The 18,027-nt window shown below is 40.8% G+C and overlaps 1 protein-coding gene across 7 annotated transcripts in view; it reads left to right on the forward strand.

The window, feature by feature from the left end:
* Tenm2 (teneurin transmembrane protein 2) overlaps positions 1–18,027 on the forward strand; it is a 1,223,220-nt gene that overhangs the window by 281,355 nt on the left and 923,838 nt on the right. For all 7 annotated transcript variants that reach the window (XM_085829022.1, XM_085829023.1, XM_021175392.3 and 4 more), the window contains exon 3: positions 5,973–6,274. In XM_085829022.1, the coding sequence (XP_085685148.1) occupies positions 6,049–6,274 (226 nt within the window). In that variant the 5' untranslated portion in view covers positions 5,973–6,048. The remainder of the gene's footprint in view (positions 1–5,972; positions 6,275–18,027) is intronic.

Genomic DNA, 18,027 nt, shown 5'->3' on the forward strand with positions numbered 1-18,027 from the left:
CTGCCCTTCTCCCCTATACATCCACACCCACTTCTTGGCCCTGGAGTTCCTCTGTACTGGGACATATAAAGTTTGCAAGACCAAGGGGACTCTCTTCCTAATGATGGCCGACTAGGCCATCTTCTGCTACATATGCAGCTAGAGACACAAGCTCTGGGGACTGGTAAGTTCATCTTGTTGTTCCACCTATAGGATTGCAGACCCTTTCAGCTTCTTGGGTACTTTCTCTAGCTCCTCCATTGGGGGCCCTGTTTTCCATCCAATAGATGCCTGTAAGCATCCACTTCTGTATTTGCCAGACACTGGCATAGCCTCACATAAGACAGCTATATCAGGGTCCTTTCAGCAAAATCTTACTGGCATATGCAATAGTGTCTGCATATGGTGGCTGATTATGGGATGGATCCCTGGGTGGGGTAATCTCTGGATGGTCCATCCTTTCATCTTAGCTCCAAACTTTGTCTCTGTAACTCCTTCCATGGGTATTTTGTTCCCTATTATAAGGAGGAATGAAATATCCACACATTGATCTTCCTTTTTCTTGATTTTCTTGTGTTTTGCAAATTGTATCTTGGGTATTCTAAGTTTCTGGGCTAATATCCACTTATCAGTGAGTGCATACCAAGTGACTTCTTTTTTGATTGGGTTACCTTACTCGGGATGATATCCTCCAGATACATCCATTTGCCTAAGAATTTCATAAATTCATTGTTTTTAATAGCTGAGTAGTACTCCATTGTGTAAATGTACCACATTTTCTGTATCCATTGCTCTGTTGAGGGACATCTGGGTTCTTTCCAGCATCTGGCTATTATAAATAAGACTACTATGAACATAGTGGAGCATGCGTCCTTATTACCAGTTGGAACATCTTCTGGGTATATGCCCAGGAGAGGTATTGCTGGATCTTCTGGTAGTACTATGTCCAATTTTCTGAAGAACCACCAGACTGATTTCTAGAGTGGTTGTACAAGCTTGCAATCCCACCAGCAATGGAGGAGTATTACTGTTTCTCTGCATCCTCGCTAGCATCTGCTGTCACGTGAATTTTTGATCTTAGCCATTCTGACTGGTGTAAGGTGGAAACTCAGGGTTGTTTTGATTTGCATTTCGATTCGGGTCACTTTTAAAATTTACTTATTTATTCTATATCTTTTAACTGATATACTAATGCCATATATATTTAATATAATTATTCTTTTTATTAGCGCCTAAGTCAGCCATCTTTTTATAGTCTGCTTATTCTTCCATTCTCAATATTTTTGATCTGATTTCTTTTCTCCCAGCTCTATTGTGGGCTAATGTAAATATTGAGAACTCCATTTTAATGTATCTTTAATGATCTTGAATTTGTCACTTTGGACAGATAGTATAGTCACTGTGTGTGTATGTGTGTGTGTGTTCATAATGGGAGGGAACTTCTTTATTTTATACTTGCTGAGAATTTCTGTTTTTCTGATGGAACTTTAACTTTTTTCCCATTTAAGTGTGTTCTTAATTGCTCATTGAAGCGATCTGATAATAATCAGTTTGAAAAGTTACATCAGACAACGTCAACATCACTGTCATCTTGGTATTGATCTCTGTCGAGTGGCATTTCTATTTCACAGCTAACACATACCTTCTTTGTATAACAAGTAATTTTTGTTTTTACACTAACTGTGTGTTTTGTTCTATGATGTTAGTAGTATCAAGTTCTTATTTAAGCCTTCTATATCTATATAAATCTATAAATCTGGTTTCTTATGACTCTGCTCTAGTGAGGAAAGAGAATCTCTTTCTTTTATTCCTGCTAAATTAAGTTGTAAAATGTCAGGATTTCTTTCTTATAAGGAGCTGGTTGTGGTACACAGTTGTAGATTATAGACCTACACTGATTTTTTTCTGGATGTTTGTGGTAGAGTGGTCTTGGTACTGCCCCATGTTTGCTATCTAGTTATGCTGCAAGGGGCAGAAAGATTCCCTGTTCTTGTTGGATGGTGGAACCCTCAACTTTCTACTATAGCTCTCCCTATATGGAGTCAGTGGGGAAGCATGCTGTAATGTGGAGACAGAAGACCAGATTTTCTTTGAGAAAATGAGCTTCATTATATCCTAAAAAAAGGATGAAAATCGTAGAACTATATGGCTATTTTAGTTAGGCTTCCATTGCTGAGAAGAGATACCATGACCACAGCAACTCTTAAAAAGGAAAACATTTCATTGGGGCCGGCTTCAGGTTTCAAAATTTTAGTCCATGTTCATCATGGTGGGAAGCAGGGCATCATGTTGGCAGACATGGTACTGGAGGAAGAGAGTTCTGCATCTTGATCCTCAGGCAGCAAGGAGGAAACCATGTGTCACATTGTTCATAGCCTGAGCATATAAGAAACCTCAGTTCCTATGCAGACAGTGACACACTTCCTACAACTAGGTCACACCTCCTAATATGGCCACTCCCTATGGGCCAAGCATTCACACACATGAGTATAGTGGGGGGGGGGGGGATTTAAACCATTACATTGGCCTTCTTTGGAACCATTTTGTTTCAAGAGAAATGCTTACTGACATGGTATCTCGACTTGCGGTGAAGGCAGAAACGAGAATATCACCCATATCACATACCACTGGGTTTCTGCAGTAGGATAGCTGAAATGTAGAGTCTTTATTTTTTATTAGATGACCTTTTCATAGTCTTTCATACAGAGGAAAGGGTACTGACTTAATTCTGCCAGTTTTTCCTTCTCCTTCTTTTAATTTGGCATGTGTCTGAAATGTACGGCAAACAAAAGAAATTATTCTGCTTCATGGTTGGCACCTGGGTATATTTTTCTTTACTCCATTCAGGTTCTTCTTGTGGCTGTTTTATGTATTAACTTTATTATTTTCATTCATACTTTATGAGGAGAATCGGCAAACATACATATATATCTCATCTATCTAGAAGAATTTTCCTGACCTCTGACTCTTAAAACAGAAGCCAGGGATTTGGATTTTAATATAGTTTCTCTTGCTTTGTTGTTTTTCATATTGACAATTTTTAAATTTGCAGCTAAACATTCGTTGCACTCTGCCTAGTTCCTTAAGACATCCAGCTTCCCTAAAATGTCGCTAATTTTGCCTCATTGCACATAAATTTCTAGCACTTACTCAGGAGTACTGCTGACAAACTCAGCTTAATACTCGTGAGTTGAGAAAAAGGAACGTAATCGGGGAAAGATCTCTGAGTGTCTAAAGCAGATATAGAGATGTCTAAACCTAAGGTCCATATACTTTGCTAACAAGTGACAAACATTTAGCCTCCCACTTTGCAAAATAAAATAAAAATGCGTACAAATATGCACACACACACACACACACAGCAAGAGCGAGAAAGAACCTTTTTGACACAATCACACAGCAAGGAAGAAAAGATAAATCTGGGAGGTTTCAGCTCTGCTACTGTAATGATATTAACGGGGGGGGGTGCTAACAGTGAAGCAAACAGAAGGAAATTATAAAATCGACCAATAACCTTCATCTTTAAGGCCACCTGTGACCCTTTATTGTTGATGACTCTCTCTCTCTCTCTCTCTCTCTCTCTCACTTTTCTACACCATGGTCTGAGGGACTCATTGATCAGTGTCTAGTTTAAGCACTGGCCTGAACAGGAAGAGTAGCTTCTTGGGTTTGTCCACTCTCTTTCCACACTGTCTTATGCAAGACTCTGACTACATAACAAAATTGAGTTTTTAATAATCAAAAGAATAAAGCATGTGCTGTTATTAAGCTGTTTATCACATTCTAGATACCACACTGGGAAATTTACTATAAGACTGTTTTAATTTTTATGAAATCCCTGTGAAGTAGATGCTGTGGTTTTCCATTTTGACTGACTGTTAAACCAAGTTACAAGGGTCAGGCATGGTTTAGACAATGTCCCTGGCTAGTGAGTGGCCATGGTTAGATTGGCATCTACCACACTTCAATGACCACACACTCAAATAGACTATGCATGAATTCCAAAATCATGCTGAAATTAAGGACAAGGAGTTTGGCCTCTGGAGATTGTATCAATATAATAATAATTGAATTGATTATAGCAATACAATATTCCACACCAATATCAGTGTCCTTCACAAAGTTCCTAAAGTCTTACTGTGTGACTCTCAATGGTGTTTCTCAACTTGCTGTCTGAGAAACTCCAGGAAACTATATAGTTTATTATCTAAGCAACTATGGCCAAAGCATGCGTGTTCTTGGACTTTGCAACAGGTGTGCACTCTTCCATCATTGCTAAATGTTAAACAGAGTTTTCTACTTTTCAGGCAAGAGTTGATAAAGTTTATGAATGGTTGGTTTAGGAGGATTCTGGAGATAAAAGGCCTCTGTGTGGAGAGAGAAAGGCAGATGACTTTACTTCCAGTGCCTCTGGCCCCATGCTGTCTATACTAATATGCATGCAGCTTAGCCTTTTTGTACTTAGAGATGTCCTATTCCACTGTCTAAATAGCCAATGAAGAACAGAGGGCTTGAGAACTACAGATCTGGTCCCCAAGTCGTTCCTGACATATTGAAGAGGCAGTGAGTAACAGTAGCCTGGAGAAAAATCATTACCCTGGCTCTTGGTTATATTTTCCGGTTTAATTAAAAGTTGTGTTGGTCCATTCTGTCCAAGCTCTGGTTCTATGGCCCATGCTATTTTGCATGGCAAATGAAATGAGTGAGAACTTGGGAGTGCCTAAGCATTTTTGTCCTTATTTTCTAAGCAGAAGGTTGGTGTTTTCTCAGTGATATTTGGCACACACTGTTCATATGTTAGAGAAGTTCCCTCCTATCCACTTCTCCATCACATACACAGTTCCACATTATTTTCCTCTTTGTAGTCAGCATCCTGTCACTGAGAGGGGCAGTGGACATTTAGGTCAATGAACAGGTGGTGATGTGGGATACACATCTTTAAGTAAGTTCTCTAATTGACTGGTCACTGGGAAGAAGTGCCCCGCTCTTTTCAGATACAGACCTCCCAAGGAGAAAACACTGATTGGAGTTGGCTGAAGGCTGATTGAAGAGATTAGGGGTGGGCTGAGCAGATGACTCAGTAGGTGAAGCCCTGGCTTTGCAAGCATGAGGACCTGTTTTGGAATCTCAAGCAGCTGTGGAAAGCTGGACACTGGAACAATCGTTTATAGTCCCAGGGCTTGGTAGGAGGTAGAGCCAGGAGAACACCAGCTAGACTGGGGAATACAACAGAGAAAAAAACAAGAGGGGACCAACATCCGAGGCTGTTCTCTGACCTGTACACATATGGCACATGTGAAATTGCACTCATACTCACTAATGAATGCACATGCACACACACACACACACACACACACACACATCAGGAGAAGATAGTTTGCATGACATCAGCACCTTACATTGTTATTTTCCTTGGCACATTGCAGCAATTTAACATTGGTTGAATAACCTAGAATCACAACAAATCATTCATATTTCTAAATGGTCACTTACATTTCAGGTTTTTTTTTCCTTCCATCCTTCTCTCCCCTATATTCTTTTCTTCTTCCTACATTTCTTCCTATTTTGATATTTATTTTCTTGCTAATCTTGCCATACAAAAACCAGCCAACAAAGAAAATCTCACAACGAACAAGAGCAAACTCAACTTGGCTTTGATCGACTTCATAACTAGATCTCCCACTCCAGCAACTAAATGATCATGTCATTGGTGCACATGCAATCAGGAGATGGGGCTTTTTGTTATTGCCCTCTCCCATATCTATTAAATTAGACAGTAAGAAAATGAATGTATTGTCTAGAGATGTTTGTAGACTGGTGGTTTAAGTATATATTAAGCTTTTCCCAAAGAATGTGTGCAGGCCTGGCAGTTTCCCATCTGTATTTCCACAGGAGTCAGAAGTGAAGGCCACACTGCTTGTCATCACAGTCATTTGTTTGTTTGTTTGTTTGTTTGTTTGCTTATCTATCTATTTTTATTTTTATGCTTCTAGGTGGGTAAAGTGACAGGTGTCACAACTCCAGCCTCCCCTTTTCTGAAAGTCGCGGAGTTCTATTTCATCTGGAATAATGGATGTAAAGGACCGGCGACATCGCTCTTTGACCAGGGGACGGTGTGGCAAAGAGTGTCGCTACACCAGCTCCTCTCTGGACAGTGAGGACTGCCGTGTGCCCACTCAGAAGTCCTACAGTTCCAGCGAGACCTTGAAGGCTTATGACCATGACAGCAGAATGCACTATGGAAACCGAGTCACAGACCTGGTGCACCGGGAGTCCGATGAGTTTTCTAGACAAGGTAGGTAGCACCGCCCCACCTGATAGGCTCATATCCCACTCTGCCCCGCCCATTAGGGCCCGCTTCCCATTCCTGACCTGCCCCATCTCTCGAGGTGATGACTGAAGGGCAAGCAACTACACAACTAATTCATAGTTAAAAACAAACTTTTGCCCTATCTAATTCTTGTGGTTGAAAAGTTCCTTTTTTTTTTTAATCGTGGATGCTAGATTGCTTGGCAATATGGAATTTGCTTTCAGAGAACTACTCTAAGTTTCCTAAGATGTAACTCGAAAGAGGTCCTTGCCTTCATAAATGGTATTCCTGAGACAATAGAAATTTTCTGTCTGCTTGATCTGTGAGGCTTTTACACTGGTTTTTTTGCAGCTTACTCCAAACCTCTAAGAACTCGTTTTGACTGTTAAACTAAATTATATTCACTTTAAATAAATCACATACTTATTAAAGGACATTTGAGAACTTCCTGGCAAAACATAGTAAATTATAACTCTCTCTCTCTCTCTCTCTCTCTCTCTCTCTCTCTCTCTCTCTCTCTCACACACACACACACACACACACACACACACACACGATGTGTGCTAATTCTGATTTCTATGTTCTAATTTCCATGTTTAAGATTATTAAGTGGGAACATTAACACTTTAACCCAATTCTACCATGTACCTTTCCTATTCACCAAACCTCACTTTTATTCTAACATCTTGGGGGTATTTAGGAAGACCTCTCTCTGAGACATAAACAGTTGGCTTTCTCTTTGTGTCCAGTATCCATGCAGAATTTCACCGTCACTTGTCTAGGCCTGTGAACTGAGGCTGAGCAGTGCAGAGGTCAGAGTGGAAGTCTCACTTGCTCTGTGCCTTTCTTCTGGAATACCAGCCGAGCGTGCACAGGTCACATTAATAGATCAGCAAAATGAAAGTGAATGGGCAAACTGCAGTAGCTGCACTAGGTAGGGTCACACAGCCAGCACCCGGGGGCTTGGCCCTGTCCAGCCAGGTTAGTTCATCATTTGTTTTATAATACTGATTCTTTATTTCTTTTTCTGTGTCCTCAGCAGTAAATACTGGAATGGATTTAATCCTAAAGAGATACCTAGACAGGAAATTCCATTCCTGGCTTCTTAGTTCCCTTAAATTCTTACATTTTATCTTTATTATTATTATTATTATTATTATTATTATTATTTTATAGAAAATACACATGTATGTAATGAAGTAGCATAGTGCCCAAGATTGATAAAAGTACAGGCCCAATGTTCTCTGAAACATCTTAAATACTTCCATTTTTAACCAAGTTCCTGTTATATTTAACAAAAATATTTTTAAAGAAATCAATGAGCAGTTTAAATTGCTTTTGTTGCCATTGTAGACATTTGTAGGGAACGATTTTTATCTGATCTTTAGTCTTATTTTCTTTGTACCGTCCTCATGAAAATGAAATGTACTGATACTCCCGGAGAAAACAGGACTGTCTGATTGCTCTGTGAGCAACTTTAACATGTGGTTTATTTCATTAAGTTTGCACCTGACCCTATGTAGTGGTCAGTGGGAAGTGGAGGGGAAGAAAAGTAAGGAGGAGACCTAGCATAATTAACGAGCAGAGGGCACACATTACCAACATGGAGGGATTAGGATGCCTGCCATTACATCCAAGGGCATTGCTAACATAAAGTTGGACATTTGACGAGGCAACATGCATGCAGGGTGGTTGAGAGCTCTCATTTCCTGTCAGAGTTTTTGTTTCATTTTTGTGCTCCAGAGAACAGTTTCTTTTCCTGTAATTCCAGGCTGTAATACATGCTCTTGTTCCTAACCCATATCGAAGGCAGGCTCAGGCTACTCTCTGCATCATGCACTAAGTTACAGCTTCCAGATTATTGTTGAACCAAGGATTTGCTTGTCACCTTTTCCCCTTATTAATATTTACATCCCATAAAATCAAGTGCTGGAATTTTATTTCCAAAGATGTTTTCCTCATCCTATCTCATCATATGCCCCTCCACCATTGATAATCATGGAACTAGCTTGGCCGTATCAAGCTCATGGCTTTGCAATTAGCAATTCACACATGCCGTGTGTTGTTATTGAGTCCATATTTGTTTGTGTAATGTGTTTGCATGAATTAAAAAAAAAACTGTGCAGTCCAAAAGTAGAAATGAGAAGGCATTGGGAAGTATTTGCATATGTAAGTGCAATTCCTTCTGAAGGCATCTATGAATTTATGCATGAAAATGTAGTCAGAGGGTGAGTGGATCTACTTTGATGGGTTCTAAAATTGAACTCTGCAGGAAGTAAATAAGCGCATATTTAAGGAGGGGAGTATCTGGAGATGCAATCTGGCTGGCGTGTGGCACATGCAGCCTGAGACTGAACCGCTACAGAGAGGGTTAAAATAAATTTGATACTCAGTAATAATAATAATTTTTAAATGCCATGCATTTTACAGTTTTTTCTCTTATTCATGAAATCCAAGTGCAGGATTGCTCAGTACTTATTAGCCCAGAGGTACACAAGCGAGGATCTTAGAGGGATCAGCTCCTGTGCTCTGCTTATTTAAAACCCAAGACACTGAGCATAAAGCAAACATGCTTCTCACATACAAGCAGGTTTGACAAACACACATGGAGGACTCTCCAGGTGCTCCTGTAGAAAAGAATTGCCATCCGATAAAAAATGATGTGGGGTCTGGGGTCCTACCTTATCCGGGTTCCCAAGCTGGCCCTGCTGAAGGATCAAACAGGAGAACAGCCAGCTCCTGCTTTACTCTCAGCACAGATTCCTTCTCTGCCTTTCTCTAATGCTGTCTCTTCTCTAAAGTAGAGACATGTAAATTACCTGCCTGGCTTCCACTGTGGTACATTCTGCTGGTGTGAAGGAGGAAAATTGCTGACCTTAGGTCCTGGAGCCACTGGTGTAATTAGTAATTAGTAAACGACTAATCCATCACTAAATAGCATTCAAGTGGTCCTGGAGTGAATATTCATGACAAAAACAAGCAGCAGCCTTGACACATGGTTGCACCAAGCCCCATGACCTCCGAGGAAATAGGTTCTACTTTGAATATGGAGGTCAGCCAGTTCCCAAGCAGTTTCCATGAGCTTGGTGAAGTTAGGGTGCAGAGAGGTGTGATATGCTGCTGTTCTGCCTGGCTTAGGAGCCTTAGGAGTCAGATCTGCATTCATTCTGCTTCTGCATATCTAGGTGACTATGCCTCTTGCCTGCATTCTGTGCTCCACAAAGATGAGTACACTATGTCAGTTAGCACTCAACAGCAACACAATGAAAAGAATTCTACCAACCCTTGAGTGCATTGTGTTAAATGCCAATCCAAACATTTGGTTTGTGTAAATTCAGTGCTCACAACAATGTTGTATGGTGGCTATTATTGTGAGCTCCTTTTGAAATATATATATATATATATATATATATATATATATATATATATATATATGAGATATGGAAGAATTACATGAATTATCTAAGGTCAGGCACATAATAAGTAGAGACAAGTTTTACATATAGTGAGTCACATTCAAGAGCTATGTTTGAGCAACAAACAAAAAAAAAGCCAAATTGTTAAGCTTTTAAAAGCTGGTGGGAAAACAGTTTGACATTCTATTTCCAAGTCTTTATGGATATGTGCTTTAAAAATGTTTCTTCTTAATCATATAGGAAGTGATTACTGCCTCAAGCCTCAGCCCTCATGATTTGTAACCCTTTTATGCAATTCTTTTCCATATGTGCCACTCTTCCTGGTATTGATCCTTTTTCCAATGCCACTGTATTAAATCAGCCATAGGAAGGTGTCCCTCAAGGGATCTGTGTTGACCTGTCAGCAAAGGTCCCCTGCCAGTCCTGGTAGTTGTCACCTATGGTCTAATGTCTCAACCCAAAATGGTAACCAAGAGCAAGATTGGTTACTTAAGCAGAACTGGCTGCTTTTAATGTCAAGTTGTGCCCAGGAGACCAGAAGATTCACCCTGTCCTCCACTCCTCATAGAGCCTTTCCTTCTTGTTAGTTGTTCAAGTCTCTTGAGAGGGGACAAGGTTGAGTTCTTTTGTGCATCTCAAACTGTTTGGGCCAGGGTTAAATGAAGAATTAGGGAAAACTGGATTTTTGAAACTTTGATTTCATAAGTTCAGCCAGTTCTAAAAAAGAAAAAGAAGCGAAATATTCCACTAACATTTTAATGTACTTTGCAAATGTGTAAACACATGCATACACATTTTAAGCTAAGTTTATCTGGGTATTTTATAAACTAGATTCTCACTTCTGATATCTTTAAAATAATTTTCACAATGAATTTTGCTCTGTGTAATTTGGCATAACATAAATGTAGCCCATGTTAATGAACCAGAAATTCAGGATCCACTGGCAAGCTGGAGAGATTGACCTGTGTTGGTTCAGCTGACATCGCATAGCCAAGGTGCTTAGCCTACCTTGGATACACTGGAGACTTGTAAGCATTCCTGTCCACAAATCTCTCCAAGTAGCTTTTTGGAATATCCTAAAGTAATAGCTATAAAGGTCCTATTTGGAAAACCCTAGCACTTTAATTTAGTAGTTCAGAACAGCTTTTAGGTTTTAATGAGGTTAGAGGCTTTAGTTACTATTTGCAAAACTAAAATATGCCTTCAAAAGATTGCTTTCAACATATCCTGTCACCTCTAGGTAATACTATGCAGCAGAGAATGACATAGCATCACCCTTCTATGGTAGTCTTGGCATGTTGCCAGGTCTGAGGGATTCTATGGCTAAGTCTCCATGATCTTTCCATATTGCATGGTGATGATGATGATGATGATGAGACAAAACTGTAATTTTCGTGGGAAAAACAATAAATAAAACTTTAAAAGTCCTGCCTAACAAAAGCTGACAATTTAAAAGAGGCAATATATAATAGACACGTAATTAGATCTATTATGATAAGACCTATGCAAAGGAAAACTTTGGATGGTTGAAGAGACACCATGCTGAAAGTATGCATCGGATGTGGTCTCTGCCAAACATCCATGCATATATTTGAGCATCAAGGAAGAGATAGGACATCCAGGATATAAGAGAGTGATTAGTCAAACCAACAAAACCCCACACAAACAGATGCAGAGGGCAACAGTACCTGAGTTTGGTTGTTCTAAGGACTTAAGGAAATCAAGGTTACCTGAATGTGTAGAGATGAAAGAGTTGAGGTGGTAGGGGAAATGAACTTTAGAGATATTTTAGGATGACTGTGTTTGCTTCTGTTTATAGCAAATGTTCCAGGCAGACAGGATTGCCGGAGGGTACGTTTAGAGATTTTTTCTGTTTAAGTATACAAACTTAAACTGTGTTTGGCCCAAACTGGGATCACAGGGAGGGCTGGCTCTGTTGGGGTTTTCGGGTGTTGAGTAAGTGGAGACATATCTATTGTTCAGGGACTTTGGGGCAATGGCTGCTCTCTCCACCTGTCAGGAAAATACTGCATTCACAATGCTGCGTTTCCTTAAAGGCCTGGAAAGGTCAACGCTGGTAAATAACCCCAGAAGCAGAAGTGTATGGATTGCTTGTTCTAATTTCTCTGGAATGGCAGACATGAACCTTCATGTAAAAATAGAATGGTTTAAGTGTTTGGAATACAGTCCTCAATCACATTAGATCCCTGCCTGTGTCAAGACCAAAAACACAGGCAGAATAACTCAGGCATAGCTATGACAAGGAAGGCTACTAGGAAAACGGTATTCGGTATGTTGCATTGTTAAAACCAGACACTATCGTCTACTCTCTGCCATGTGCTAAATAAGGCAAAACTTGAGAGCTCTTGTGTGTGTGTGTGTGTGTGTGTGTGTGTGTGTGTGTGTGTGTGTACACCCATGCATGCACGCCCAGTAGCATACATTTTATTTCTGCTGGCTTGTAACTTTAATGAAAAAGCTAAACATATGTAGAAGATTAAAACAGGACTTTCTGGTAAGTGTTGGCCTTGGACAAGCAAGTGAGGACTTGAGAAGAGCTGCAGATGTTGCAGGCTATCAATTCTTCCCATTCTCTATATGCTGGTGTTAATCCCCCAGGCTTGAAACAGAAGATGAACTTGCTTGCCAGTTAAGCTGTTTTTTTGATACTGTGACTCTTTGAACTCAAGCTGTTCTTACACCATGCAAGTGATGATGTCTAACAGGCACTTATCTGTACAATTTTTTTGATATCCTGGAGAGAAGCTTGAGTCATATAGAGATGTAGGAATTGATAGTTAATAATCTCCCGGGACTTGGTGTGATCACCTTGGCAAAATGTGTCAAAAAATAAGGAGATCCCATGAGGACTCATACAATCAAAGGAGAGAAGAAGAAAAGAACCTTGATGGGGGACTGGAGCAGCCTCACGATCTGTCACATGCTGTGTCTGGCTGTGCTTTGTTTCTATTACTTTTATTTCCTGTCTCAATAATTAGAGTAGGCTTGATTTTTATCTCCTAAAACAGAAGTCACAAATGCTATTCACGCAGTTCATATTTGCCTCCAAAGTGTGTTTTGTTTAACTCACACATTGATGTAGAAAGTTGAAAGGCAAAACCCATGGCTCCCAGATATAATACTTGCCTAAACAGTCAAAGCCCTTTAGCCCAGCATCTCTAGTGCTTCAGATATAGAGGTACAGTGGGAGACAGAGACAGAGACAGAGAGGCAGAGAGATACAGAGAGAGACAAAGAAAGACAAACAAAGAAATAGAAATAGAGATAGAAGTGATAGAGACAGACAAGGAAAGGGAGAGGGAGAGAGAGAGAGCAAAACTAATCAAATGGTCTCTCTCTTCTCTTCTCTTCTCTTCTCTTCTCTTCTCTTCTCTTCTCTTCTCTTCTCTTCTCTTCTCTTCTCTTCTCTTCTCTTCTCTTTTCCTCTCTTCTCTTCCTTGTAGAGTACCAAAATCTCTATTCCAAACCTATTCACACAAAGAGGCTTCAACTGTGGGCTTTCTCTTTGGTGAAATTCTGTGCCTTCCATATTCCTCTACCCCTTATGCTCTGTCTTTGTGTTATCTCAGAATGACTTAGCTGACATAGATTTAGCTGACTGAGACTCTCGATGAATGAAAGCTAAGTAAAATACTCTGAGCTGATCTGCTTTTATGTATGGAAAGGGATTTTTTTTTAAAAAAAAAATGGCTCATTGCCCCTTCTAATGAGTATACTTCAGAGCATAGAAACAGACACTATTGCCTGTCCATTTGTCCAGCTCTCTGTCCAACCTGGCAACACTTTATCCTATAGGAAGAGAGGCCAGCATGAATGTTTTCTGTAGCAGGGCTTGGTGCTTACAACTTGAACTACAGTCTCAAGTCCTTGTGTCAGGATGCTTGCAACAGAATACTTCCATTCTTCTAGGCTGCTGCCACAGCTTGCAATCGGCATCTATAGGGAGTACCTTTGCTGCATATGTAGAAGACTTCAGAGTCTATATGCTAAGCAGTGAGATACCTTTCTCACTGGAAACTTGAGGAAACATGCACAGTGAGAGATGGGGTAGTGGCCGGGGTCTGTTTCATCACATTTTGCAGGTACCGACCCCCCCCAACAGATGTGTCATTACATTGATAGTATTAGAGGAAACATTACATTTTCAATGTCATGTTTGAGGCTTATAATTTAATTTTCAGCTCTGGCAATCCTAGAAGCATCTCTAGTGATACAGTAGGAGGGGGCTGTTGTGTCCCCCCGAATGAATCTGTGTTCTCATTCACTCCATATGCATCTTCATTGGCATGCATGCCTCACAAGCTCATGCTCTGCTGCCATAGCCATCTCTCCCTCTTCCAAGGGACTCAATATTCCTCCAGCATGAACTGCCTTCCTACTCAACCTCCAGTCAGGCCTCCGTTAGTCATAAATCTCTGCTGGGAACCATCAGAACAAATATCGAATGTTCACAGAGATATTAAAAATAACCACAGCACAGACTTATCTAATAATGTTCAACAGCCTTTTATAATATTTGGAATATTTTGCCGAAGTTACTGTGAGCATTATGCTTAATGCATTTTCCCCAAGACAGAAACATCTCTTCAAGAATGAAAAAGAATCAACAGAGAGTCAGGTAGGCTGTATTGTGTTCTCAGCTCCTCTCTCTCTCTCTCTCTCTCTCTCTCTCTCTCTCTCTCTCTCTCTCTCTCTCTCTCTCTCTCTCTCCTTTTTCCTTTGGCCAAAAGACAGAGACTATGAAGCCTCTCTTTGTTCCCTGATTTATGAATAGTCTGCAGTGGGCAATTGCAGTCCCAGTGGGATGCATTTTATTTTAAAAATAGTTCGAAGCACTTTCTTTTAAATTCCCCTACGTCCACGGCCACCTTGACGGTGTAATGCTTGCTTCTCAGGGTGTCCTTGTGCGGTTAAGGTCTGCCCCACACACTGGGAATTAGAGCACTGATTTTATTTGTAGCACTTTGAACCAAAATGTTGAATGTATTTGGAGAGTAATTCCAGAGGGTTAAATTTGTTTCTATGGATCTAGTTGTTGCAGGTAGAACACCTAAAGAAGTGCAGAGGTGTGAAGGCGGCAGGGAGGGGACCTAAATGTTCTAAAAGAAAATTTTAGACAACTGCTGCAGAAATATCCATAGGCCAAACTACTGTCTCTTCAAATGGATTCAGGAGACTCACCACTGTCGGTGTTAAAAGGAGCCCTGTTCACCTGGCAGCCTTGGGTTCAAATTCTCCTTAGGTTACGTGACATTTCATTTAATGCCTGTCCCCTGACATTTGTCTGCTCTACAAAAGCTCTGTATAAGAGCTGACCCAGTTAACCCTTTCTGTTTCAGAAAGCCAGAGATTCAGCAATAGGGAGGCCAGAACACATTACCAAGTTGTAGTGGAGCACTGAGAGAGGACGGTGGACCTGGCCACACTCCAGGCCATCTCTGTCTCAGGACTGGTCATGAGGTATCTACAGTCTCAGAGAGTTTTAAAACACCAGTGCTTGAGTCCCACCCTAAACCCAATTACACCCCAGCTCCCTACACACAAGGGGTGGGATGGGCAATGAGGTGTTAAAGGTAAACACCTTTAAAACTTATATTGATTTGTGCATGTTTAATGTATTTAGTGTGTGTATCTGTGAGAGAGACAGAGACAGAGACAGACAGAGACAGAAACAGAGGCAGAGATAGAGAGACAGAGGAGACAAAGACATAGAGACAGAGAAAGCATTATGTCCAGTATCATTCCTCAGGTACTGCCCAGATTTTTAAATGTTTTTTAATGCAGAGTCTCTTACCGTATGGAGCTTGGGGCTTAGGCCATGCTGTCTGACTTTTGTCTGATCCCCCATCACTGGAATTAAAGCATGTGGGACCGTGACTGGCATATTTACATAGAGCACTGGGGATCAAACTCAGTCCTTATGCGTACGAGTCAAGTACTTTCTACACTGAGTTATCCCTCCAGCTCCTAGGAATATATGTTTATATAAGTCAGATTTGAGTGCATCACACTCTGCCTGGAAGTATGCACTTCCCAATCCAGTTCCTTCTCCTGGGACTGATGGAGCTTTCAGGGGTACAGGCCTCATTCTTAGTAGAGTGACTTGGATTCTCATTCTTCCTTCAGAGAGTCCACCTGTATAGCTTTACTATACTATCCTAATTCTTACTGGATTTCAGCTTATGTATACAATTAGCCCAACCATAAGCCCACACTGTAGTGTCTCTGCAAGAGTGGGCCACCCCAAGCCAGCCCAGTGAGCAGTACAAGTTATTCTCTTGCCAGGCTCGGCTCCTCAGCTCTTGAGTCGGAGCAAGCAGGTGGCCTGATTCTTCTCTCTGCTGTGCTTCTCCTTGTCTTCCTTGCTGTTAAACATTATAAGTGGAGATTTAATTTGAGCACCTGGCTGGGGATGTAGTTCATAATCAATTAATTATGTTAATTGATCCAACATCCTCAAAGTCAAAGCAGCAATGATGAATTTGGTACCTCCATGGGAAGAAGTACAGGCTAGTTGTGTTCCTATCGAAAAGGGGAGATGTGAAGAAAAGGTGCCACGTGTAGTATGGCTCTAGCCCTTTCTCCTGTGAGTATGCATTAAGGATCAGTATTGTTATAACAGAGGCAAAAATGTTCCTTAATCACAAGGACTAGACAGGACACATAGATAGATGAAGTAGACCAGGCTTTCAATGGTATGGCATGCTGGAGACTGCTCTCCTTTGGAGCATATATGTCCAGATAGTATGTCTTAGGAAAAGTACATCAGTTTCATGGTGGAATTCCAGTTTAACTCTACTGTGTCTTCCAGCTTCTGAAGAAAAGAAGACAGCTGGAAATTGTTCATGAAATCTCTGGATTTTAGATGTTCCTAGAAGGGTCATTTCCAGAGCAAAATAAGCTTCCTGTGCCATTCTGACTTCATCTCTGTCCCTGGTCATTCCTGCTAATGAAGGGCTCACTGTCTTTTTGAGAAAGACAGTGAAGCCAATGTGACAAAGGGAATTCAGGGATTCAACTGCTGGGTGCTTTCTTGGTTTAGGCTAAGAAACTAAAAGGCACACTTGTGGCGAGTGTGATAAGTAGCCTCCCATTTATCTTGCCAGGTGGGGCTTCAGGCTCCATGAAAGTCCTAGTTCCTGTCCCATGAGGTCCTCAAGGCAGTGAGCAGCTGTGTGGCTCATCAATTGAATTGGATTTCACTCTGGTCCTGCTTCTGGGTCTGTCCCTCACTCTGTTCTTTTAAATCTTTCCCAAAGGAATGACTTGTTCCCAATCCTTTGTGTCAGTCTCTGCTAAAGGTATCAATCAGGTTAAGACAACTGGCAACTAACTTGCTTTCAAAGTCACCATGTAGGTCAGGAGAAGGCTCTGTAGGGCAGTGACATTTTGAGGCTGCTGGTATGGGTGGAGCCTGTGTTTCAGGACTTAACCGGTTGACTGGGTATAGCCTTGACTTATACCTACAATTTAGTTGATACTAAGTACAAGTACACTTTATAAGAGTTCCCATTCATTTCAAATTGTTTTACAGAAGTCGTGTGTTTTTTCTGTTCACATATATGGTTGGTTGGTTGGCTTTTAGGGGAATTTTAATAAGCTTTTCATTTTAGAATAGTTTCAGAGTCATATAAAAGCTGTAGAAACATTATAAAAGTGTGTGCTTTGCATTGTAGCTGCTGCTGGTGTCTTCAGTTCATGAGGAATTCTGATGGCACACCTAGAAAGTCTGACATTGCTTTCATCTTCTGAAACCACCATGTCAGATCTCAGAAAGTGCATGGTAGGAAGCCATATCCACCCTCCTTAAGTTCCCTGCAGGGTACAACAATGTTCCTGCTCATGTAGCAACCAGGCACAGTGCTTAGGGATATCTAATCAATATTTATTATTGAACAGGGGATTCCCTTCATACACCAAAGTCTGAAGGGAAGATGTCTATTCCCAAGGCATCCACTGGCCTTCCCTCTGCCCCAACACCCTTTTCCCTGTGCCTGTTGTTTTGTTTCTACTAGTATAGTTTAGGGATGATGGTTGGACGGCAAGGTCTTCCATTTTGAGATGGCTTTCCCAGACCTATTGATAATTTTCCCATGCGCTCATTGATAATTCAGTGAGCTTTATGAGCATGAAACCATGAGCACTTTTTAGGATAGTTTTGTATGTTGCAGTATGTTTCAGCTACATCCTTAAAGAAAGGCAGAGGGACTTTAATTTCTTTTCATATATTTTACACATTTCCTGGGAAGTTAACTAAAACATAACTAATAATGCACACTGTGCTGGATAGTCCAGAAATGG

The sequence above is a fragment of the Mus caroli genome, unplaced genomic scaffold (genome assembly GCF_978045245.1).
Source record: "Mus caroli unplaced genomic scaffold, Mus_caroli_1 scaffold_13, whole genome shotgun sequence".
NCBI lineage: Eukaryota > Metazoa > Chordata > Mammalia > Rodentia > Muridae > Mus > Mus caroli.